Raw genomic sequence first — 23,842 nt, forward strand, 5'->3', positions numbered from 1 at the left:
TCTAATATTAATTTAATCAGATGATAAAAAGGAAAGTCAAACGGATTTCTTTTATAAAATTCTATGCCATAGTATTTAGTCAGAAATTCCTGTTACACATGAGTTTAACCGTTGCTATTTAATTTAGATTACAAGTAATTGGGCTTAATAATCAAGGTTATACCCAAGTTGGTTTTCTCAATTAAAGCACATCTTAACGTTTTTATTACAAAGAAAGAAAAACAACCCGAAATAAATAACCAAATCTGTATAGAATCAAATCAATCACATTTATCTATTCAAAGGCTCACTTTGCAATTTGGTCGAAGTTTTTACAAACAAACTCATTCCCCTAATTAACCAATATATATATATATATATATCATTGAAAATAATATATTGCCATTTAATGTAGTCATTTGCTGATTATCATATTGAATATATATACTTTTATTTTATCATATTTGAAGATATTTAAAATACTTATAGTTAATGACGAAATCTGTACAATCACTTTAGCGAAAATAAGATCTAAATTTTATATAACCAAATTACAGTGGATCAATTATTTAAACCAGATTTTCCTTATACATGACGACTTTTTAATACAAAGAATCAAATTAATAAATTGAGAAATTATGCTATTTGCAAGGAAAGTGTACTGCCTTCTTACTTTGAGTCTCTTTCCTTTTATAGTCATTGATAATTGAGAGCGTAAGTTTATCAAACTTACGTTTTGACAGTTATTCTTGTAATTGTTCATCCACGATCTCTTTGGTATACCATGAGATAAGAGTTCTATATTGATCTTATCGATCCATAACTATCATGCCTCGTGGAACGTGACTTTCATCTCGTAAATTAAGTGTTTGGCTGGTTTTGGGGTCCAATAACTTTATCCGATATCTTCAATTATATTCGGTGAACTTCGGACCTTACCTTATGATCATGTTCGTTTATCTTTCTCGAAGCTATTCGGTGTTATATGAAAATTACCATATAACACTTACACTCTTTTTTTTAGTAGGAACATTATTGGCCAGGATTACATGATATATTAGTAGTGCAAAGCACAGGTGGCACTATCGGCCAATATTACATAATTTTTAGAATAAATCCTAAGGGGTATGCATTTCTGCATCCCATAGGGACTTGAACTCATGACCTCTCCGTCGAAATGACCTCTCCGTCGAAATGTGTGTGGGATTACCGCTAGACTAAGCTAGCTACCACCACTTACCCTCTTTTTTTGATAACTTATTTATATTACTTATAGCATGTTAGAAATAGCTTAAACACATTTCATCCAATAATAATTTAATCAGATCATAAAAAGGAAATTCAAACTGATTTCTTTTATAAAATTCGATGCCATACTATCATGAATTAGTCACAAATTCCTGTTACGCATGAGTTTAACTATGACTATTTAATTAATAATCAAGGTTATACACAAGTTGTTTTCTCAATTAAACCCATCTTAACGTTTTTTTTCAAAGAAAGAATAAAAAACCAAATCTGTATCGAATCAATCACATTTATCTATTCAAAGGCTCACTTTGCAATTTGGTCGAAGTTTTTACAAAACAAACTCATTCCCCTAATTAACCCATATATATATGAACAGTACCACAATAATAATAATAATAAAATTAATTATTTCCTCACATGGTAATTTATTTATGCATAATGTATATGGTGGAAGGTGTCCTTATTCGGCGGAGTGGAGGAAGTGGCAGCGGTGGCCGTAGGGGCAGGAGACGCCGGCGAGGACCATGCAGTGGATCTGAGACAGTGATTCAGTACTAATTATGATATTATTCGAAGTTATATATATCATCATTGAAAATAATATATTGTCATTTAATGTAGTAATCTATTCATTATCATTTAATGCATTCCATAATATATATATATATATATATATATATATATATATATATATATATATATATTCTATTTCTCCAAGCATCTAGCTTGGGTGACACTACCTCTTGCTTGTGAGATCTCCTCATGCGTGATGACACGTGTTCAATCTCCCGAGACAACGATTTGTCTCAATTGTTTAATCTTTACAAGATTTTCTTTGTAATATGAGCTTAAATGTTCCACGTAATCAAATATATGAATTGTATGAATGAAAGAATTGTAAAAATTAAATATATTAAAAAATAACTTTTTTGATAACTGGTTAATGAGATTTTTTTTTAATAAAATTCAAGAGATATGTGTCTTCGGTGCAAGCTTGCCACATGCGTTGTTCCTAGGTTGCGCGAGTGTCGTATTTCCTATGATTTCAATAGGGTCATAATGAAGAGGGGATAATATGAATTGTTACGTAAAGATCCTAGGAATCCGAATTGGGTGATGTGTTTCCTTCAAGCGACTCAAGAGGTCCGAGGCGAAGATGGGCTATGCCCGCGAAATCTCTATGAACGCCTCGCAATGTCTTTTCCTTGCTTTCGTTCTTGGTCCTCTGTGGATCTGTTACCTAAAAGAAGTAGATAAAATGAGGTAGAGAGGTGCCGATGGTTTTTCCCGTTACGCGCTACGACAATATTAGCTTTACTATGAAAATGGGGGGAGGAATTGAATAGGCAATCTTTAGCTTCTTAATATTTGTGTGTTTCTTCCTTCAAAATGCATGTGGTATTTAAAGAAAGTCTTGAACCTTGATTCGTGCAAGTGAGTGGGTTCTTATATCCCTAAGGATGTTTTTGACATGGGCCTGAACATTGTGTTGGCCGAATTCCTCATTCTTTTGGTCATTTTTCTCTAGCTATTTTCGCCGTTTTAACAATACAAAACACAACACTATAACGTTATTTATATTACTTCTAGTATCTTAGAAATAGCTTAAACACATTTCATCGAATAATAATTTAATTAGTATCATCAGGAAATTCAAACTGACTTCATTTATAAAATTTTATGCCATGCCAATTAAAAGTATCAAGGGAAATACTTAAAAGGTATATATAATCTCATAAATAGAGTTTCTCTACTCATAGTATGGGCCTGAGGGTCAAACCTCGACGGGCTATGGGGGCCCGAGGATTACGCCGACGTCAAATGAAAATGGTACCATTAGTGGATTCCAAACGTTGTTTAAAACACCAAGTCATCCAAAAGACTGCTTCTCGAGGTTTGAAGGTAACTTCTTGTCGTTCTAGAGATCGTAGCAGTAGAGGATGTACGATCTTGCAGTGTGACGTCGCGCGTTAGTCATGCTCTAGCCTTAGAGTTTAGCTGTATCTAGCACTCATTATGCATTCTTATGTGTTTGTTTGCACGTCATATGACGTCTAGCACTCATTATGCATTCTTATGTGCTTGTGAGACAGAGCGAGACCGAGACCGAGTGCGTATTGCCTTGACTTATGGGCTATGGGGTCTCACAAATCGGGGATTAGTTTTATTTGTTAACACGTTCCGGAATGTATATGTATAGGAGTCGCTATAAGACTTAAGTTTTATTCAAAGCGAAAAATTTCCCGGATTTATGATAAACTATTTTTTATATATGTAACCTTTCGCGATTCTTTGTTTAATATATATTTATATTATGAGTTTATGTTTAATTTTGGGTTGATCAGTCGAGCTGTCTCTCGCAGGTCATGACATTTCATGGTAGAAGGAATGTTGAAATCGGTCTGCGAGAATGTGGAGAAGAAGAGAAGAGAGAGAAATGGAGAAGAGAAAAAATGAAGTGAAGGAAGTGACGGTTGGATGGGAATGGAAGAGAAGGAGTGGGAACAAATTTCAATGAGGAAAATTTAAATGAAAAAGAAAAAAAAAAGGAAATTAAGGACATTTAGATGAGAGGAATGAAAAATAGTTAGTTTGATAAATTTTGAAAATTATAGGAAAATGAAAATGTTGCTCAAAACACTCCTAGTTTTGATAATTTCCCTTACTATTAATTAAGATTGCAAGTAAGTGGGCTTAATAATCCAGGTTATACCCAAGTTGGTTTCTCAATTAAAGCCCATCTTAACGTTTTTATCACCAAGAAAGAAGAGCAAAGCGAAATAAATAACCAAATCTGTATCGAATCACTCACATTTATCTATACAAAGCTCACTTTGCAATTTGGTCCAAGTTCTTACAAAACAAACTCATTCCCCTAATGAACCCATATATATATGAACAGTAGCGACAATAATAATAAAATTAATTATTTCCTCACATTGTAATTTATTCATGTATAATGTATATGTTGGAAGGTGTCCTTACTCGGCGGAGTGGAGGAAGTGGCAGCGGTGGCCGTAGGGGCAGGAGACGCCGGCGAGGACCATGCGGCAGATCTGAGACTTGTAGCGAGGGTGGCGGATCACCGGACGGAGCTCCGACACGCCGTGGGCGAACCGGCAACGCCGTCCGTACGGACACTCGCCGCTCTGCTGCCACTTCTCGCAGAGCTCCGTCTTGGTCGAGCCCTGCCTCTTCACCTCTATCTCCACCGCCGATCTCTCCTCGCTCTTCCCTCGCTTCACGTACACTTTTTCCTGTCAATCTCACTCCGTTAATTCATCAAACACTTGGTCGGCAACATTAAAAATTCAGAAAGCCGATTAAGAGTTTAATCTTCAAATTTAGGAAATATCGTCGTTTTTATTAGGTTTAGCACCGAGGAAGTAGCATTTCTCTGAATGAAATCTGAGACCTCCTTTTTTAACAGAAAAAAAATTAACGAAAAAACAAAATTAATATACTGTTTGTAAGAGCTCGAAATTATCAAACCTTTTGTCGTAAGTTTCTACAGCAATGGATTGGAATTTTTTTTTCTGAGCAAGATAAATAAATAAGAGTTTGATGGTTAAATCAACGAATCAGTTTACAAATTATTGCGGTAATAGAAGAACGAAGGATTAATCGACTGTGTGAGCTGTGGATTCACTGAATTTAATATTTGAAAATAATATGAATGACGAGCTTGAAATTACTTTGATAATGTGATATGCGTTATCGGTTCGGGACTTGCTCTTCGTGCGACTCCGATGACCATTCTCAGTCTTCACGTACTCGTCAGTCTTGACGGAGATGCTCTTCGGAAGCGCGAATCGCTCGGATTCGCGAGAATCGAGGCGGTTCTGGTGGAGAGTGGACTGGATCAGGACGCGGAGCTTCTTTCCGAGCTCAACATTCATCGATCGGAGAGCGTCGTTCTCGCGGCGGAGAGAATTCGACTGCTCGGAGGCTCGCCGGAGTTGGCTGAGGCAGAAGCTGTTCCTGTTTATCATGTCCTGCCGATCTTCCATGCCGAACATCGTCCTCGTCGACGAAGATTCCGCCAAAAAATTCCTATGCATTTTCTCTGCAGCTATAGGTTGATCGAAACGAGCCGGTTCAGAATCAAAGAAGTAAAAGAGTTGAAGAAACTTTTGTTTCAAAATAAAAAACTTAAACGAAAGTTTGAAAGAACAGTGCATAGACTCTAGAATTCAAGGTCATGAAATGAAACAATAAAAAAAGCATTACAGACATTAATATTCAGAACGGAGTTGATTGTTACTCACGAAAATGGAAAATGATAATGCGGATATAATTTGCTGAAGAGATTTCTTCACATAAATTCGCTATGCTAAATTGAGCAGAGAGAGACTAAGAGATTTTTTTTGTTTGAAATAAAGAGACAGAGATTTCGCCGGTTAGACTGAAGAAGACGAGGGTATAAGTGTAATAAATTGTTTTATCGATGGTTGAAATTTATATATATATATGTATATTAAATTTGCTGGGAAATGAAATGAACAAGAATGAAAGAATTCGAAACCGTTATAGAGAGAGAGAGAGAGAGAGAGAGATGACCTCCGTACACAGTATCAGCTCACGGCTCTTGTAATGGGATTCTGATGTAATATTCCAGAATTAGCCCTAGCTTTTCTGAACAACATACTCTTTTTGCCTACTTTTTGTATTACCGTTTGGTCATTTAGTTACACGCACGCACCAGTAACCACTTTATTGGTATTTACTTTATAATTTTTATTGGTGTTATTGTAATATTTAGATAAATAATTTAAACGTTCATTTTAGGTGGTGTTGTTTTGTCAAATGCATGGATGTCATATGAAGATCGCATTATTTAGTCATATTGCCACTTTTGTTAATACGGGAAACTTAAGTTAGATATTAAATCTAATTTAGTTAATATGTGTCAAAAATTAAAACTTATAAAGATATATATTATTTTACGTTATGCTCTTTAAATACACCGTTTTTAAGACTTTCCAATTATTTACTTTTCCTAGCGCTCACTCACTCAAATTCATTTTTTTCTCTTTAAAACATACCGCACGACCAATCACAAGTCACTACTCGAGAACAAACGTTGTCATATACACCTTCACAGCCAGGGACGAAGCTAATAATTTAGGTTAGGGAGGGGCTAAAGTGTAAAAAAAATTAAAGAGAGTTAATTTAGAAATTTTTAAGGTAAACAATTTAAAATTTTATAAAAACTCGAAATCCTGCTGAGATCTAATTTCAGGAGCTGAATTATGAGTAGTTTGAGACAGTTCGTATAAAAGTTTTCTTTATATGTAAACGTCGTAAAGAAAGTGCTTTTTAATCCCGATCCACACCAAATATACATGATGATGTACCTTTGGAAGGAGAAAGACAATTTGAAATCTAGCATCATATTACGACCTAACTATATAACAATAAAACCAAACTTGTAATATGTGACCAAGTATATTTTGATTATAATGTAGAGCGGATGTGTTATATATATAAAAAAATGTGGTGGCATAAAAATTTATTATATGTTTTTCTTTATATAAATTATCTATGTAATATAGTCCGAAGACTGGGAGTATGCAAGGTCTTGTAGCGGTTGGAGAGGCATTCAATTGCATATTTTTGTTGCTTTGTTCTGAAGTTAATATTGGCGTAGTTTTGGGTGTTTTTGAAAAGGTTTTTCATATTAACAAGAAGTTGATTGAGACATAACCACAAAAAATCAATCATGTTATTATTTTTATCATTCCTTGTTTTAGTTTACTTCTTATTTTTTGTTGCTTCTCTAAGACAGCTATAACTACCATCAACATCTAATATCAGATGTTTGGTGATACATAATAATAAATTTATAGCCCCACACTCAACACACTTTACACTCCAAATTTGACATGACCAATGTTTTTTTGTCCTTCTAATTCTAATTAGGTTGTCATAGACAAACATTATAGCCAACATATAATTCCTCGTGGAACACAAGATTTTGCTTTTAAGTTTTACTTAGCGTTTTCCCATATTAATCAGCATAAATCGTCCCTCAATATTACAAATTTAACCATTTTAGCCTTAATTGTATATTTTAATGATTTCTTCACAATTTTTTTTTGTTACAAATTATCGGTGATATTGATTGTCCACATTGTTACTTATATAATATGTACAATCTGAGTAAAAGCTCGGAGGCACCGAGAACATAAGGAATCCAGCACTGAGCCCGAGTCGAATAAGCTCGAAGACTCACTAAGGATAATGGACGCCCCGTTCATAAATTAAGAACTTTTTTTTTTTAAAGAAACGTGGACGGGACCACGAGAGTTTTATTAATGAGCCCTCACTTGTGGCGGAGGAATACCGTGGTTACAATTATTATTTAAAAAGAAAAAGAAAAATAAAACAAGAGGATTGTATGAGGTATAGATTACACAGACTATTTGTGATATCTATTCCCCTTGCAATCTTTTACAATTAAAGAAGAAACTTGAATTGGTAAATCTAAATAGTCTATAAGACAACAATGATTAATAGAATGACCGTATTTGCTAAGGGCATTTGCCACCATATTTTCCTCGCGGTACACATGAACAAGATCAATATCGGTCAAGGCGTCGGTTAAGAAATTCAAACGAGTTTTCAGAATCCATGGCAGATGACTATTACCATTAAGTGCATCAACAAGCATTTTACAATCACTCTCTATAACCTTGATATCTTTCCACAAAGTTTTCAAGTTTAAGATGCTAAAAATTAAACTATCCAACTCAGTAGCAAGGCTAGAATTAACGATCACAGAGCCAGCAAAACTCATAATCCATTTCCCTTCAGAGTTTCTAACAATCCCACCAATAGAACCATGACCATCCTTGAACGAGCCATCAATATTCAACTTAAGGCCATTTCTCGGAGGGTTCCAAGATAGCCAACGAGAGCCATTTTTAAAGCTGTCAGTGGTCGTTGTTTTAACCAAGATGGTATTCATACTAAGAAAAGAAACAGCCTCAGAGATTCTTTTCTTCATCTTAAGAATATCCATACTACAATCATAAAAAACGATGCAACATCTGCTTTTCCAGATTTCCCACATAATATAGCAAACATGATAGATTTTATTTTTAACCATATCTTTTTTAACATCACCTGAGAACCAGTTCTTGTAGAGGTGGGGAATGGTTAGTTCTTTCTGAAAGTGTATCAACTCTCCACGAAAGATATTCCAGATTTGTTGGGCAATATTACCTTGGAAGAAAAGGTGGGAGAAGGTCTCAACCACCTTATCGAGGCAGCACTGGCACATAGATACAATAGGAATTCCGAGTTTTGAAACTCGATCATCTGTCGGTATAGCTCGGTACCAAAGTTTCCACATAAAAAAAGAAATCTTGGTAGGAACTTTAGAGTTCCAAAGATTCACATTCCACTCAAAATTTTTATCTTTAGTTTCAGGGAAAAATTTCCAATAATAAAAATGAGTGGTAGAGAACTTACCGGAGACACTAGGAATCCGAAGAACCTCATCGAGTTCATTCGTAAGTTTAGTGCACTGAATCTGCTGCCAAATATCGATTGGGACTAGATCTTTAATACGCTCCATGAGTTGCAAATCTTTAAGCCCTTCCGTAACAGTCAATGATAAGTCATCTGTAGAAAGAGGGAGATCACTCAACGTCATGCCGCACCAGTTATGTTGCCAAAAACTCACCATATCATTCCCAATTTTCCACTGAGAGTTATCAAGTATCTCAGGGAGGGCTGATCTAATCTTCCTCCAAAGAATTGAGCCACCACTTTCGAGATTATTCACTCCAGCAAGATGGTTACTTATACCATATTTATTTTTCACAAATCTGGTCCATAGGCTATCTTCATTCAAATATTTCCACGCCATTTTAGCAATAAGGGATTCAGCCATGTGTTCAGAAAGTCTTATATTAAGACCTCCAAAAGCCAACGGACGGCAGATTTTCTTCCAGGAAACCCAATGATGCCTAGTTTTATCTTTATCGTTCCACAAAAAATTTGTATAAATCTGATCAAGTCTATGAAGCACGGATTTTGGAACGGGGAGCACAGCGATCGTGTATATAGGGATACTACACAAGACAGATTTAATAAGCGTAAGTTTACCCCTTGCAGAAAGAAGCATAGCTTTCCAACCAGCCAACTTGTTTTTCACGTTAGACACCAGCCCATCAAAATATTCGACACGACCCTTCCCTTTGAACAAAGGAACACCCAAGTATCTGATCGGGAACGATGAGACTTTAAAACCTGTAATCTGATGAATGTTTTGAACATAGGAAGCGCTTCTTTTAGAGCTAGGGATGAAAGAGCTTTTTTCTGCATTCATTAACTGCCCGGAAACAGCCTCATAATCTTCAAAAACTTTCTTGATGGCCAAAAGAGAACGCTTACTCCCATTAGTGAAGAGGAGCATATCATCTGTAAACATGAGATGACTAGCATTCATAGAGGATCTAGGAACATGGAATCCTTTGAGGAGACCACAACCAGAGACATGCTTGATTTGTCTGCTAAGCACATCTTAAACGATCACAAAAAGGCTCGGAGATAATGGATCACCCTGTCTTAATCCACGAGAGGATTTGAAATATTCTGAATTATCTCCGTTGATTTGAATGGAATACCAATTGTTGCTTATAGAACGATAAACTACATCAACCACTTTTTCAGAAAAGCCATGCTTCCTTAACGTTCTAAGGAGGAAAATCCATTCAACTCTATCATATGTTTTTGACATGTCAACTTTAGTTATTATATTACCTCCCTGTATCTTAGTATCAATGTGTTGGATGAGTTCATGAGCCAGGGCAATATTATCTTGAATAGCTCTGCCTTTAATAAAGCCAGACTGCTCTAACCCAATAATCTGTGGAAGGATCTTAGAGAGACGAGTGTTGATGATGCCAGTAATAATCTTGTGCAAGAAGTTACACAAACTAATAGGTCTCAGATCACTAAACTCAGTTGGGTGAGCAACTTTGGGAATCATAACCAAAATGGTTGAAGAAACCTCATTTGGAATGGTGGCCCCTTTGAAAAAATCTTGAACAGCGAGAACCAGGTCTTCATGAATAATATCCCAACAACTCGTAAAAAAGTGCCCCGAAAATCCATCACAACCTGGAGCGCTATCAGCGTTTAGCTTCTTAATGGCCTCGAGAATTTCATCTTTAGTGGGAACACCACAATTGGTCACCACTGAGAATTAGCTCTAGTGGTAGTGTTGTCTCCGGGGTGAGCAGAAAAGTGCAATTGTGGTGTCCTATCAAGCAGAACTTCGAAGATAAGAGGAGATGATAGGGCAAAGACTAGTCAAACCAAATATAAACACGTGTAAATAAATTCAAACTTAAGTAAAGCGCTCACTTCGACGGATATGCCGAGCAGACAAGGAAATAACCGCCCACTACGCTCGTTATGGAGGCGGTTACTTGATAACCACCAGAGATGGTTGGAAGGAGAGATTCACATTTTCATATGCACAAACACTCGCTAGAAACTTCACCTATTGTTCAGCACATTCATTTACTTTATCTCTTTTACTAGATTCGAATGTATTTAGAGATAATCTAGCTTAGACACACGGAGTTCCCGGGATTGCGTTCTCGGAATCAAATACTTTTCGTGAGATAATTGTTGTACTAATTTTGTTTGTCAACAGTTTGGTGCTAGAAGGAGGGGCATATCATTGAAGATCGGTGGCTAGTTCATCAACTCCGACCGGAGACAGCACTACCACTAGAGCTAATTCTCAGATGAACACCACAATTGCACTTTTCTGCTCACCCCGGAGGAGCTTGTTGAATACCCGCCTCGTCCTAGTTTGGCCAAATAGTTCAAAGAGATGCAAGAGTGTCTTTTAGCTTTAGAAGCTAGCAATGACTTGGAGGGGAAGCTACGAGGCAATAGGGTAACGCTGCAGAGCGCATTGGTTATTCTCGATGGAGAACCCTCGCACCGATCAGGCAAAGAACTTGTATAGCACGGGCCAAGGATTAAGAAAATCCAGGACGCATTCCAAAGATCGGTATAACATGGAAGAAAACGACTTAGGCTCAGTAGGCTACTAGGCCAGCCAGAAAAAGATTCATGATCGATACCAGCCTTCGACTGAAAGAAGTAGGTCTCAGACCTTGAAAGGTCTGGGAAAAAATGCAAAAGACTTCAAAAGATTGGAGCGTCGCATTGAGAAAGTAGCGCTGGGTCAGAAAGATCCGACCCCTAAAATCGGAGATGCTATCTCTCCATTCATGGCACGGGTGTTGGAACATCCTTTGCCTGAACGATTCAGAAAACCGAGCATCCTTACCTACGATGGAAAGACGGATCCCGATGATCACCTTGATACATTCACTACCTAGATGCTACTACAAGGATTCAGACCAGAAGTAACGTGCCGAGCTTTCTCTATTACCATTTCAGGCTCCACCAAAAGGTGGTATCGAAAGCTTAATCAAAATACGGTAGGATCATGGAAGCAGCTGGCGCAGAAGTTTATGGAGCAGTTCGTCGGATCTAGCTCCGGGAAGAACCCTAAAGAGAGACTTTTGGCGGTCAAGCAAGCCCATGATGAGTCTCTCAAAGACTACATAAATCAATACTCGGAGCAAGTACTCCAAGTAGACGACCTTAGTGAAGATTTCAAGCTCTTCGACATCACTTCTGGGGTTCCCACAGAATCAGAATTCTAATGGTCTCTCCAAAAAAACTAGCCCTCGTGATTACAATGATGTTTAGAAGATAGATAAGAAGTACATCGACAACAAGGAAGCTAGGTTGGCGTCACGAAATGTCGAGCCACCAAAGATACGGCGGGAAGAAGTGAAAGGATACAGTCCGAGGACACAATACCACTAAAGAAAAGTCATTCCGGAGCAAGCCCTTTTAAGCCTTTCTCTAGTATGTTCGACAAGTATCACCCTCTAAATGCTCCAATAGAGGAAATATTCAGTCTCACTCAGGAACAATAAGATTTCCCGAAGTTGAACAATATAAAAAGATATCTCCAAGAGAGATAAAACCAAATACTACGCGTTCCATCATGATGTCAGTCACAAGACCTCGTAGTGATTCAATCTAAAGGAAGTTATAGAAGCACCGATTCAAAGAGGATCACTGAAGAAGTACCGAGCTTGATCTTGGAGAGCATGCTGAGCCAAATAGCGAAGCGTACGAAGACATCTCTTTGATCGTAGGAGGACCGCACATTGGAGGAAATACGAGAAGCGCTCAAAAGAGCTACGTGAGAAAGGCACGTACGGGACACCGCCAGGTTTTGTACGCAGTAGAAGAGGGACCGAAAATGTGGCCAAACCGAGCTCGGAACCAATTACTTTCACCGTAGAAGATGCGCGATGGGTAATGTTCCCATAACGATCCTTTGGTGATCTCAGCTCTCGTTGGAAACCATTCGGTTCATCGAATCTTGGTGGACAACAGAAGCGCATTCGACATTTTCCAGGATGAAACATTCAGCAGGATGGGCCTTAAGAAAGAGCCATTATCCCCGTCTCCAGAATGCCTCTATGGCTTCACATGAGATTCAATTGAGCCTGAAGGAACGATCTCGATCCCGATCACTTTCGGGAAGCATCCGAGACTATCAACTCCAAGTGGATGGTAATTCTCGATAAATCGTCTTTCAATGCTATAAACGGGAGGCCGACCTTGCAAGATATTGGAGCAATCCCCTCTGTCCAATATTCGAAGATGAAGTTCTCGACCAGTCAGGGGGTCGGGGAAGTTCAAGGCACTCAAGCCCTCTCTAGAAGTTTCTATAATGACTACCTCAAAAGTAGTCAGGACTAGCACAACCATACGATATTAAGCCCTCGCTAGAAGTTGCTATGTTGATTGTAAGCACCGACCTCGACCCACGTCTACCAAGCCAAAGAGCAATCGGACCAGGGGATGAAGTGGCCCCAAGACCCGAGCAAGTAGAAAAGAAGCCCGGGGTCGGATAGTATCTTAAATCAGGTATTAAAAATGAGCTCATTTCTCTTCTGTCAAATAACTTAGATATCTTTGCATGATATCAGACCGACATGATAGGGATAGATTCCAAGCTAGCTTGTCATAGGCTAAATATAGATGTAAAAGAAAAACTTATGAGGCAAAAAAGAAGAGCATTAAACAGTGAAAGATATACTGCCCTAAAAGAAGATGTGTACAAGCTCATTTCGAATAGGTCAATCCGTGAAACTAAATATCTGAGCTGAGTAGCCAACCTCATCCTGGTTAAAAAAAAAAACCAAACGAAAAATGGTATACTTGCGTGGATTTCACGGATCTAAACAATGCCCGTCCAAAGGAACATACAGTGTTCATAACAGAACGAGGACTATACTATTATACAGTGATGCCTTTTGGACTAAAAAATGCAGGAGCAACGTACCAAAGATTCGTTAGTAGGATGTTTGCTGACATGCTCGGAGTAAAGATGAAAGCGTACATCGATGACATACTCATTTGGCTCACTTTCCTCCACGAACACGATCGCCGGCTCCGTTCGTCGCCGCATCGATGCTCCTCTAACGCTGCCGCCGCCGCTGCTTCCAGCAGAGCTCGGCGTCCTCTCGCCACTGGAGCTCGATATCCCTCATCTCCATCTGGTATTTTTTCTTCCCAGAACCCCGACTCCGTTCGCACAAGCTAGATCCCCGGGATCGAGGTCTTGGAATATTTTCCAGACGTTAACTAATGAGGTTCTGGACAGCTTGGTTCCAGTGGTTCCTCGGATTTTAGGTGTTTTTTTCCCTCTTGGTCAAGGAAGAAAGAAGAGAAACACGGTGGTCGAGAAGGAAAATAGTCATTGAGAAATAGACGGAAGAGTGAGAACGAGAATAAGAGATTGAGTTGGGAAAGAAAAGAAAAAGAAAAATTAAGGTAAAAATGTATTTGTACACTGGACCAATTAGTAAAAGTGTCCAAATTATGATTTTGTTGAAAAATGAGAAACGAATAATCAGGTAGTATATGTGTCAATTTCTCTTTTTAATTTCAAAAGGGATTATTCCTATTCTATGACCTCCACAATGATTTTGGACCAAAATCAAATAAGTTCGATTTAATCCTAAACTATGACTATCTATTTTCTTTAAGTACAAAAATACCCTCAATAACTCACTGTGACTTTTTATTGACATTAATACAAATAAGTTCCAATGTTTATTGACATTAATTTAAAAAAAAAAAAAAAAGACCAAACAAAATCCATAACAACTCAGTTACACACGGCAAAAAAAAAAAAACAGCATACACGGTCAAGTCTCACGGCCAAGTCCAAAACACGTCCAAAAATCAGCAAATCCATGGTTAATTCATCCAAAATTCGAAAACAGCTCAAATCAACAATCCCAAGCATAATTCCAAACACAAAATTGACTCACAATATCAACAATTCTCAAGATTATCAAAACCCCCAATTTCTAATGAACATACCCTGATTTTTCGGCCAAAATAATCAAAATAATCTCCGACGCTGAAGCTCCTGGGAACGACGGTCATGGCCGCCGAAGAGCAGCCCATGGCCATCCCGGCTGCGGCGACCTCGAAGTGTCCGCCGGAACAGCCCGCCATGGATTCCGCGTAGAATTTCTGTGGTTTTTAAAGTTAAAAAATCAAAGAAAAAACGATTCTCGGGATTCTAGATAATTTTGAAAAGTTTCTGAATATTTCTGGGTTTTCGTTGAAGATTTATTGACGTTGATGTCAATAAAAATGCATATTTATTGACATCAATGTCAATAAATCTTCAAATGAATTTTCCAGAATCGTTGAAGATAAATCTTCAACGAAAACCCAGAAACGTTGAAGATTTATTGACATTAATGTCAATAAAAATGCATATTTATTGACATTAATGTCAATAAATCTTCAACGTTTCTGGGTTTTCGTTGAAGATTTGATTCTGGATAATTTTGAAAAGTTTCTGAAAATTTCTGGGTTTTCGTTGAAGATTTATTTACATTAATGTCAATAAAAATGCATATTTATTGACATTAATGTCAATAAATCTTCAACGAAAACCCAGAAATTTTCAGATTTTTCTTACCCAATTCCTGTGAAATTCACTATCCTCGGTGGGTTCTCTTCCTTTCCCGGCGTTCGCTTCCCGGTCGGTCTCCACGGCGACGCTCGGCGTTCTCGTCTCCTCGGTGGGTTATCTTCCTCTTCCTCCGCGAGCTCAACTCCGTCTCACTCTCACTCTCTCTCTCTCTCTCCCGAATTCTCGTTCTTCTTCTTCCTCGCTCAACTCGGCGACAAAGCACGAGAACCCCAAACTAATTTTAGGGGTTTGAAACCCCCGTGATAAGCCTCGACGGAGTTCTTCTTCTTTTGGACGCAAGAGAGAGAGAGAGAGAGAGAGAGAGAGAGAGAGAGAGAGAGAGAGAGAGAGAGAGAGAGATTTTGAACGAAGAAGAAGAAGAAGAAAAGAAACGCAGAAGAAGAAAAGAAATAAAGGATAAAAAAACAATGAGAAAAAATTGAAAGAAATAAAAGGATAAAGACGTAATTGTGTAAAAAAGCAAGTCATGTTTTTGGATTAAATTAGAGATATTGGATTTTGGTCCAAAACTATTGTAAAAGTCATAGTTTAGGAATAATCCCATTTCAAAAAGGTAAAACTATAGTAAGCAGCCAGCCCAAAGTTAAGCCCAGCCCCTTAAACTTGACGGACAGCAGAGAGGCTTCTTTTTATTTTTATTTTTATTTTTATTTTAAATTTGAATTATGTTTTGAAAAAAAAATATCAGAACATTTTAAGCTCAGTTCTTCAATCAAGCTGTGGTTTCTGGGCGGGATTTTGGCGTGAACGCAGAGAAACCTCTCAACGCTGATTCAAAAATGGTGCGATTCTTTCTCCTTCGCTCTAGGTTTCTCTATATCCCCATTCTAATTTCTCGTCTTTTTTTGTTTTTTTTCATTTTCTCAGGCCGATTTCGAAGAATTCGAACCCTTGTTCGACTACAAACGCGTTCAACCACGCCGCATCGTTTCTCTCGACGACGGTCAGTACTTCAAACTTTTTTTTCCCTTTCTGTTTGGTCACTCAGAAAAATCAAGCTCTAATTTTGAATTTCAATTAATCAATAAAAAAAGTTTGGATTTTTTTTTTCTTCTTTTACTCAATTGTTGAGGTTCTTTGATGGCAGACGATGAGATTGATACCACCCCGGCTTTATCCCCCAAAAAAAGGAAGGTAATCAAACGAATTTTTGAATCTAATCTATTCTGTTCATCGAAACCAATATGTTATGAATCTTTACACTAACCAGGTTTATCAGAAAGACGGGAATGTCAAAGCTGTTTATATACTTGACGACGAAGAAGAAGGAAAATCCGATGATGAAGAGAATGAGAACGAGGATTGGCTTCTTCCTCCTCCACCCAAACTCACTTGCGATCCCAAAACTCTCGAAGAAAGCTCGACTATTCGAGAATTGAGGTAATTAAAAAAAAAAGAAGAAGATAATTATACTAATGAACTAATCACCCGAGGGTATCGAGTTTCGGCCTCTTGAGTGTCTTAATCATCTCTTGTTCATTCGTTTTGTCTCAAGAAAGCTCGACAATTCTAGAATTTCTGAAACTTTGGATGTCCTGCAAAATCTTGAGTGATTAAGAGTGAGTTTTTGTTTGAATAATAAGGTTGAAGAAACAAGAGCTATTGTCGTTCGCTCAGGCGGCGGAAGATGCTCTGAAATCCATGGAAGAGTCGTCGAAAGAGGAGATCGGAAAATCGTTGGAATCGTCTCTCGAGGCCGCGAGAGAGGAAAAGAATTCGACGCCCGAGGCCGAGAGGGCTAAGATTGTCGTTTCCTTTCAAGCCAAAGACTGCCTTAAGCAGTTTCGGGTGTTCTCGGTAAAGAGTTTACCTTTATAATCATTTGCTGGAATTGAGCTAGGGTTTGTGATCTAATATAAAGATTTTTTTTTTTTTAATAGGACGATAAGTTTGAGCGGATTTTCAAGATGTATGCGGAGAAATCTAAGCTGGATTTGAAGAGCCTCGTGTTTTGCTTTGATGGGGACAAAGTGGGTCCCGAAGCGACCCCAGAGAGTCTCGGAATGGAAGATAATGAGATCATTGAAGTTCATGTGAGGTCGAGCTAAGAAGGTAATTTTGAGAAAGCTTTCCGTGAGCTAATTTCAATAACTTCAATAATTTTTTTTCTTGGTTTCATGTCCTTATCATCAGTCTGATTACCTTTTTTTTTTTTTTTTTTTTTTTCAGGTTTCAGCTCGAAGCCAAGTAACTCAGTCCGTTTCAATGGTACATTTTTTTTTGCACTTGATGACTCGTTTTTGTTTACAGCGATAAACCGACTCGTTTTCTTATTTGGTTGTAAGAAGTTTTTTTGGTTTCTTTTGGCATAGCTGTACAGTATATAACGCTTACTTACAAGATGACTGTAAAAACAAATAGTTCTATGACTATTTTGAAATGGTAAAAGTAATTTGATATGTTAAAAACATGCTTTTTGAGACCTGGATATCAACGTCAAAAGGGCTTTTTTAAGTTACTGATTGCTTGTTCTCATTTATAAGTTGAGACTGATGTAATTGAAGTAGACCACACCATGTGATTTTTTAGGTCCTCCCAAATAATTAGATTTACGTGGGAGTCAAACCTAAAGAAGAAAAAATATTATTCACAATATTGTTCTTTAATCCACTAGTACAGTCCTAAATGCTATTCTTGCTAAGCAATTAAACAATTTTTTTTATTCGCGTTTTCTCACTTATAAGTTATAAGCATAATTAAGTATTAAGTTCCATTCCGTTCCGGAATTTAACCGAACGGAAAATATGTTCTGGAAAAAAAATTTCATAATTTATTATTATTATTAAAGTGTTGGTCATATTTTAGGAATTAAACTTATTTTTTAAAAAATTATTATGGTAATGACCAAAGTACTTGGCTTGTAGTAGCCAAGTACATAACCTTGAGTACAGGTATTATGACGTTATGCGTGATTTGTTCGATTTTGTTTAAAGCCTTTCTGTTATCTTCTTCTTCTTTTTATTTATTTATTTTTTTTATTTTGACCAGAATTGGTCATGTGAGATGCACGTGACCTGCTGAATAAGGGTATAATGGCAGTGGGTGCAGTTATTCCTATAATGGGTTCTGGTTTATAATGTTTTGAGTGCAATTATTATATGTTATTCCTAACAGACTTGAGACTTGAGAGATCCTATGATGACAACAAGAAATAAATGTGATAGAATAAAAAGAATCATACAAAAATATATGTAAATACGTCAATAGAAAGGAAGTTTAATAAAACAATAATTATTATGTAATAGAATATTCATTATAAAATACGAAAACAGATTATATTTAAGACAAAATCAGAGATTCCCATATATTCTCATGTCGACGAAACCTCTGAACCCTAACCATAAACACCGAATGTTGAAATCGAAATGAAATGGTTGGTGTATGAGCTTTCTCCGGCGAAGAAAATGAGGTCTCAGATAAGCAATGGCCGATCGCCGGCGAAGAACACGCGGTCTCAGACTAGCAAGGGACGCGAGTCGAAATCTCCATCGAAGAATATGACATCGAAGTCAACCACGAAACGCATGAAGAAATAGCCTGGGAAACAGAAGTCACCGAGTAGAAATAGAACCCTGATTGAAAAAGTGGCTTATGGTAAGAGATTTTATTGTTTGTCCTTTTGTTGTTGTAGAGAAGTAAGTGTTGCTAAGACCATTGTGTCAATTACAATTCCTTTGCTTTTAAATCATAGTGATAGGTTCTTTGTCGTCGATTGTGTCTCGTATTAATGGAATATTGGTGTTTGTTTGTTTATTTATGATATGATCAGAGAAATAACTTCAGCAGCTTCATTTTGAAAATATACCAAGAAATATAATTATTTTCTAAAAAAAAATACTCGTTCGTGATCGATCAATTATAAAAATTTTAAATCTATATGAATAAAGAATTTCGTAACTGAATTATCACAAAATCTTAATATTGTATTTTTTGACCAATATATTACAAAATTATGAAGATTATTATAACGCAAAGTCATTTAATAATAAAATGTTAAATTTTGAGTTTTAATTGGTTTTGTTAATTTGATGTCAAAATCCCTATCCCTATGATAATTTCGGTTTCCACATTAAATTGAAAAATTGTCCTATCACCTATGCCAAATTGAGCACGTGGGTGCGGAGCCCACAACAACGGTCTCGCTCTCCCCAAAGATATCTAATCGGGAATAAGGGAATAGCGCTGGACACGTGGCACTCGGTGATTGGGTTGCTTCAGTGCGGTCGATGTCGACTTTCCCATTCCTCTCCGTCTGCCAGTTCTCGCTCACACACTCGGCCACGTCCCTCCAATTTGGATGTGCAAATGGATAACGCCGTGGGTCCCACCTCACCGCCACGTGTCTTCATCCATGCTGGAAAGTTCACATCACTCCACTTTCCCGTGTGTCCACGTCACAGCCGAACAGAGTTTATGAAGGACGGGACGAGTAAAGAAGAAAAATGTAGATCAAAAGAGAGAGAAGATAAACGAGATCAATAAATGTAAAATAGTAATAAAAAAAAAAAAGCTGAGATAAGCTTATTGGAGACAGAGATAGTCAGAGAATTTCCCGGGAAAAATAATTTCTCAGATTTTATAATAACTCTCTCTCTCTCTCTCTCTCTGACTGAATTGCTTAATTACGTAAGAGAAGAAGAAGATTTCAGGTTTCTTCTTCCTTTTTCCCCACGGTTTGTCATTTCCGTTCTGAACTTTTTCTTCAAGTGAAGTTTTTATATTTTGCTATATTTTATTATTCTCTAAACCAAGCTCCAACTTTGATCTAAACTTAATCTCCGAATTTTTGGAATGACTTTGAAGCCAAATTGAGCATATGACGCTAATTCGATTGGATCACTCTTCAAAAAAAAAAAAAGTTATTGAATCAGGCGTTGACCAGTAGAGATTACAGATTTACATTTTGTTTTTCTTTGATTAAATATTTGCATTATTCAATTAATGAATCGTTCAGATCTTGGAGATGATATTGGGAATGGAAAAGGCTTGCGAGTTCTGCGGGACATCGAGGGCGGCGATCTACTGCGGCGCGGACGCAGCGTACCTGTGCCTGTGCTGCGACGCCAGAGTGCACTCGGCCAATACGCTGTCGACACGTCACCACCGGTCTGTCCTGCGCGACACGTGTTTGTCCCGCCCCGTCCGGCCCTTCACCGGCTGCCCCTCCGCCGACAACTTCGCCGCCCTCTGGGGATTCAAGCCCTCCGATATCGCCGCTCAGCTTAAGGTACTCACAAATAAATAATTATATTTTATAATTTTAGCTTCTCTTGTCAGATAGATGATACGAAAATAAAATTTGATATAGTCCATGAGACTAAGATGTCATAAATAAATTAGAGCACTGATTATCGCGCAGATGATACTATAATAGAGGTAGGTCCCACCATGTCAGGTGAGTCCTACAGGCTACAGGCGATGATGATAAATCATTTTTGCATAAATTAATAATATATTTTTTATGACAAATTTGTTATTAGATAACTGAAATGTGTACAGAGACTACAGTGTAAGTTAAGGATTTATTATTTTCTTAATTTGTGGAGAGTCTTGTGTGTGTTGTAGTATCTGTGATTAGTTTTCTTGGGGCAGAGAGTGTTGGTGACAAAAATTAATTTAGAATTTTGTATCAAAGGTCTTCAATTAACTGTTCCGTTTTTATTTATTTATAAATATATGATTGTTCATTCTAAATAGTAAATAACAAGAACTTTGGATGATATATGCTATTTAGCCACACAACTCTCTTGATTTACATAGTGTTTCTTAGTTGTCAAAGAGCACTGATAGATAGGCATATGACGCATAGTCTTCGTTGATTAAAAAAAAAAAAAAACTACTATTTCTAAGTGGTAACAAGCCCTCTAATTTATATATGCTAATTTGATTAAATTGAGGGGTTTTGTATTCATGCATTGGCAGACATTGCAAAAGCCTCAAGAGAAGGGAAATAGAGGCTATATTTTGCAACAAATAGTGGAGTTGAAGAGGCTTCAACTGAGTGAAGGGAATAGCAATAATGACCAAATACATGGCCAAAACAATAATGTTTCGTCGATGAGACAGTTTGTGAAGAAGTACAAGGACGGGGAGGAACTCCAAGATTCTTTCGGGCCGGACCACGCAGCCGAGCCCAATACTAGTATTAGTGGTCCCACACAAGACCTCAAGCACGAAGATGGAATCGAAGAGTCTTTTCCATTCCCGTTCTCTCAGCTCGGGAATCCCATCAACACCGAGCCCTTGTGGCAAAATAGCCAGGTTTTTCATATTTTTGCGGGTCGTAATCTTGTTTCGTGTCGATTGTTTAATAATCGTATTACCGTTATCGTGTCGTTTTGATTTCTTATTTGACCGTGTTAGCATTTTCAACGCATTTAAGAACCGATCAATTTATTGAGATTCAAAAATCTTCTTTAAATTGTGTCGTAACCGTTTTGTGTGTTCGGATCAAATTGTCATCCCTACTAGTTACTCAGGAGAATATATTTGTAATTTTATAAAACAATTAGAAGAAGGTTTGAAATCAGATATCATGTTCCTATTTCGTGTCTCCTTGTATGCTTCTCGAATTAAATCAAAGCAAGTTATCGACTTTCTTTTCATGATTTTCTTTTTTGCAGCTATGGTCTCAAAATATGCAAGATCTTGGGGTGTGCGAAGAACTCGTATTTCAAGACGATTTCAACATTCCAGAGGTAGATTCGACGTTCCAAAACTTTGAAGATATGTTCGGAGGTGATCACGATCCGATGCAATCTTTATTGGACGACAACGACAACTCGTTCTTCTCCATCGATAAAGATCTATCTATTGACAAATTCGAAAGCTCTCATTCAGGCATAATGGAGGTTCCGATAATTACTCATTCGGCTGCGCACTTATATTTTCTTACTTTACCATGATGGAAATTTAATCTAATATTTTAGTTTTGTGTCAAATTGTTTTATTAGTCGTTGAGTTGGTTTAATTTAACTAATTTTCTATGTGACTATAGGACATTTCCATGACTTCCACAATTTCAGACACGGATAAGGACACAAGTTTTTCGAAAGTTCAGAATCTCCATCTGTCACGATTTCTCTCGGTTTCACCGGAAAGTACGGTTTCACCATACTTTTCCGGTGGAGAAACCTCTGCTAACTCGCTGGATTCTGATAACAACAAGTCTAGAATGTAAGTTCTCTTGTTTCCTCTCTTTGATACTTTTGTGTCAAGTTTTAGTAGTTTATACTTGGCTCCTTAATTACTTATTCTTATAAGTTTTTAACATAAACTCTTTCAATTTATAAGTAACAAACAGTAGACTGATATATAAGTGGTTTGTTGGTTTTTGTTACATATCGGTGATATATCATTGGTATTTGGAGACAAAACAAAATAATACGAAATAGCTATCGATGATTATTGGAAAGTAGCATCCAATCGATATTTCGAACACGGGTCTAAAGTATATCATTCTTGTTTGGATATAAAATCAATTTTAAATCATGGAAATAAATGTTGATGACACAAAAACAAAATTAGACTTGGATTGTTATTTGTTGATAAAATTATCATTATTGCGTGCCATGGAAGTTGCACCTATAAGTTATCCAAATTCTAATTTGTTGCCACTAAACTAATCAAGTCTAGAATTTGATTATTATTATTATTGTTATTATTATGTCAAAAAGGAAGAAGTTAATATAATTGGCGAGGTAGCTAAATAACTAATTTAAAGTTACGAATTTGTAAAATAGCCAAGGTTTGTCTTAATTTAGTAAAATAGTCAAAATGGACAGTAATCTGGTTTCAAAATATGTTTTACTTCAAAATTAACTTTTTTGAAAATGATAAATTTCTTAAAATAATCGTCAAAAATTTTAATCTTAGTTATCAATAAGTTGAAATTTTGGCTATTTTATACAATTTTTCCTAATATAATAAACCTTTAAGCCACTTCAAAGAGCTGATAAGAATAATTAACTTTTGCTTTTGGTAATTTTAGCATACTAAAAACTAAATTTTATCTATAGTATAAAAAACAAAGCCAAATTTTATCTCAAATTTTGATGTTCTATCTTTGTGACCTTTGCAGGCATGAGAAGCACATTCGATACCCATCTCGAAAAAGTGAAGATGTGAAGAAACGGACGAAGGGTCATCTGATAAAAACTGTTGACTGTGACTCAGACGATGTCGACATTGCAAGAAACTATTAACCAAAGAATTCCTACACAACATTTTAACGTACCTTGTTTACATTGATATTTAGTATATGGATAATCTGCATCAAGTAACTCATTTTTACGTCATATTTTTTTTTTAATTAAAAGTATTGCTCCTTCTTGTGGTCTGTGGGAGTCTTGTGTCTGTATAAACTCAAAAAGTTGACCAAACTATTTAATTTATTTATATAATGTATATTAAGTGTTGATATATTGATTGGCTAAGTTTGTTTACCAAAACTTTTTCAAGATGTTCTACGTCATGTTTTTGACGTCTCAGAAAATGTGTGTGTGTGTTTTTTTTTTAAATTCGTTTTTCTTG

General features: G+C 36.8%; 4 protein-coding genes across 6 annotated transcripts; 2 read left to right on the plus strand and 2 right to left on the minus strand.

Annotated features, from left to right (window-relative positions):
- Positions 1-1,644: 1,644 nt before the first annotated feature.
- Positions 1,645-5,781, minus strand: LOC149401882 (Zinc finger C-x8-C-x5-C-x3-H type family protein). The gene is made up of 4 exons (XM_089609639.1): positions 5,499-5,781; positions 4,926-5,302; positions 4,216-4,487; positions 1,645-1,765 (listed from the first exon to the last, which is right to left on the minus strand). Exons 2-4 carry the CDS (start codon positions 5,289-5,291, stop codon positions 1,660-1,662), a joined length of 744 nt encoding a protein of 247 aa, XP_089465765.1. The 5' UTR covers positions 5,292-5,302; positions 5,499-5,781; the 3' UTR covers positions 1,645-1,659.
- Positions 5,782-7,651: 1,870 nt separating this feature from the next.
- Positions 7,652-11,513, minus strand: LOC149401883 (uncharacterized). The gene is made up of 5 exons (XM_089609336.1): positions 11,375-11,513; positions 10,003-10,410; positions 8,707-9,762; positions 8,359-8,401; positions 7,652-8,255 (listed from the first exon to the last, which is right to left on the minus strand). The coding sequence occupies exons 1-5, from the start codon at positions 11,511-11,513 to the stop codon at positions 7,652-7,654; spliced, it is 2,250 nt and encodes a 749-aa protein (XP_089465462.1).
- A 4,463-nt stretch (positions 11,514-15,976) lies between these two features.
- On the plus strand, positions 15,977-17,738 carry LOC149401884 (Ubiquitin-like superfamily protein). Of its 2 annotated transcripts, none has more exons than XM_089609466.1 (7): positions 15,977-16,092; positions 16,178-16,253; positions 16,398-16,444; positions 16,521-16,690; positions 16,894-17,107; positions 17,191-17,362; positions 17,480-17,738. In XM_089609466.1, the coding sequence occupies exons 1-6, from the start codon at positions 16,090-16,092 to the stop codon at positions 17,356-17,358; spliced, it is 678 nt and encodes a 225-aa protein (XP_089465592.1). In that variant the 5' UTR covers positions 15,977-16,089; the 3' UTR covers positions 17,359-17,362; positions 17,480-17,738. The 2 variants fall into 2 exon arrangements, with proteins under 2 accessions (XP_089465592.1, XP_089465593.1); XM_089609467.1 differs by having other exon boundaries at positions 16,530-16,690.
- Positions 17,739-19,760: 2,022 nt separating this feature from the next.
- Positions 19,761-23,781, plus strand: BBX27 (B-box zinc finger family protein). 2 transcript variants are annotated; one of them, XM_089608807.1, is made up of 6 exons: positions 19,761-19,983; positions 20,265-20,537; positions 21,233-21,571; positions 21,934-22,161; positions 22,308-22,486; positions 23,391-23,781. In XM_089608807.1, the coding sequence occupies exons 2-6, from the start codon at positions 20,274-20,276 to the stop codon at positions 23,512-23,514; spliced, it is 1,134 nt and encodes a 377-aa protein (XP_089464933.1). In that variant the 5' UTR covers positions 19,761-19,983; positions 20,265-20,273; the 3' UTR covers positions 23,515-23,781. The 2 variants fall into 2 exon arrangements, with proteins under 2 accessions (XP_089464933.1, XP_089464934.1); XM_089608808.1 differs by having other exon boundaries at positions 19,761-19,959.
- Positions 23,782-23,842: the final 61 nt, after the last annotated feature.

The sequence above is a fragment of the Urtica dioica genome, chromosome 3 (assembly GCF_054948205.1).
Source record: "Urtica dioica subsp. dioica isolate 48M chromosome 3, U.dioica_male_clone48M_v1_H2, whole genome shotgun sequence".
NCBI classification, from domain to species: Eukaryota; Viridiplantae; Streptophyta; class Magnoliopsida; order Rosales; family Urticaceae; genus Urtica; species Urtica dioica.

What these genes read in the sequence shown, in the direction of transcription:
- LOC149401882 (XM_089609639.1), bottom strand. Translation starts at nt 5,291, where the DNA reads ATGCATAGGAATTTTTTGGCGGAATCTTCGTCGACGAGGACGATGTTC. An exon ending in ACGCATATCACATTATCAAA is followed by an intron (nt 4,488 to 4,925) that starts GTAATTTCAAGC and finishes TGAGATTGACAG; the next exon opens with GAAAAAGTGTACGTGAAGCG. An exon ending in CACTTCCTCCACTCCGCCGA is followed by an intron (nt 1,766 to 4,215) that starts GTAAGGACACCT and finishes TCACTGTCTCAG; the next exon opens with ATCCACTGCATGGTCCTCGC.
- LOC149401883 (XM_089609336.1), bottom strand. Translation starts at nt 11,513, where the DNA reads ATGTTCCAACACCCGTGCCATGAATGGAGAGATAGCATCTCCGATTTT. An exon ending in TGATACTAAGATACAGGGAG is followed by an intron (nt 9,763 to 10,002) that starts GTAATATAATAA and finishes TGATCGTTTAAG; the next exon opens with ATGTGCTTAGCAGACAAATC. An exon ending in CTACAAGAACTGGTTCTCAG is followed by an intron (nt 8,256 to 8,358) that starts GTGATGTTAAAA and finishes TTATGATTGTAG; the next exon opens with TATGGATATTCTTAAGATGA.
- LOC149401884 (XM_089609466.1), top strand. An exon ending in TATCCCCCAAAAAAAGGAAG is followed by an intron (nt 16,445 to 16,520) that starts GTAATCAAACGA and finishes TACACTAACCAG; the next exon opens with GTTTATCAGAAAGACGGGAA. An exon ending in TCGACTATTCGAGAATTGAG is followed by an intron (nt 16,691 to 16,893) that starts GTAATTAAAAAA and finishes TTGAATAATAAG; the next exon opens with GTTGAAGAAACAAGAGCTAT.
- BBX27 (XM_089608807.1), top strand. Translation starts at nt 20,274, where the DNA reads ATGATATTGGGAATGGAAAAGGCTTGCGAGTTCTGCGGGACATCGAGG. An exon ending in CTCATTCAGGCATAATGGAG is followed by an intron (nt 22,162 to 22,307) that starts GTTCCGATAATT and finishes ATGTGACTATAG; the next exon opens with GACATTTCCATGACTTCCAC. An exon ending in GATAACAACAAGTCTAGAAT is followed by an intron (nt 22,487 to 23,390) that starts GTAAGTTCTCTT and finishes TGACCTTTGCAG; the next exon opens with GCATGAGAAGCACATTCGAT.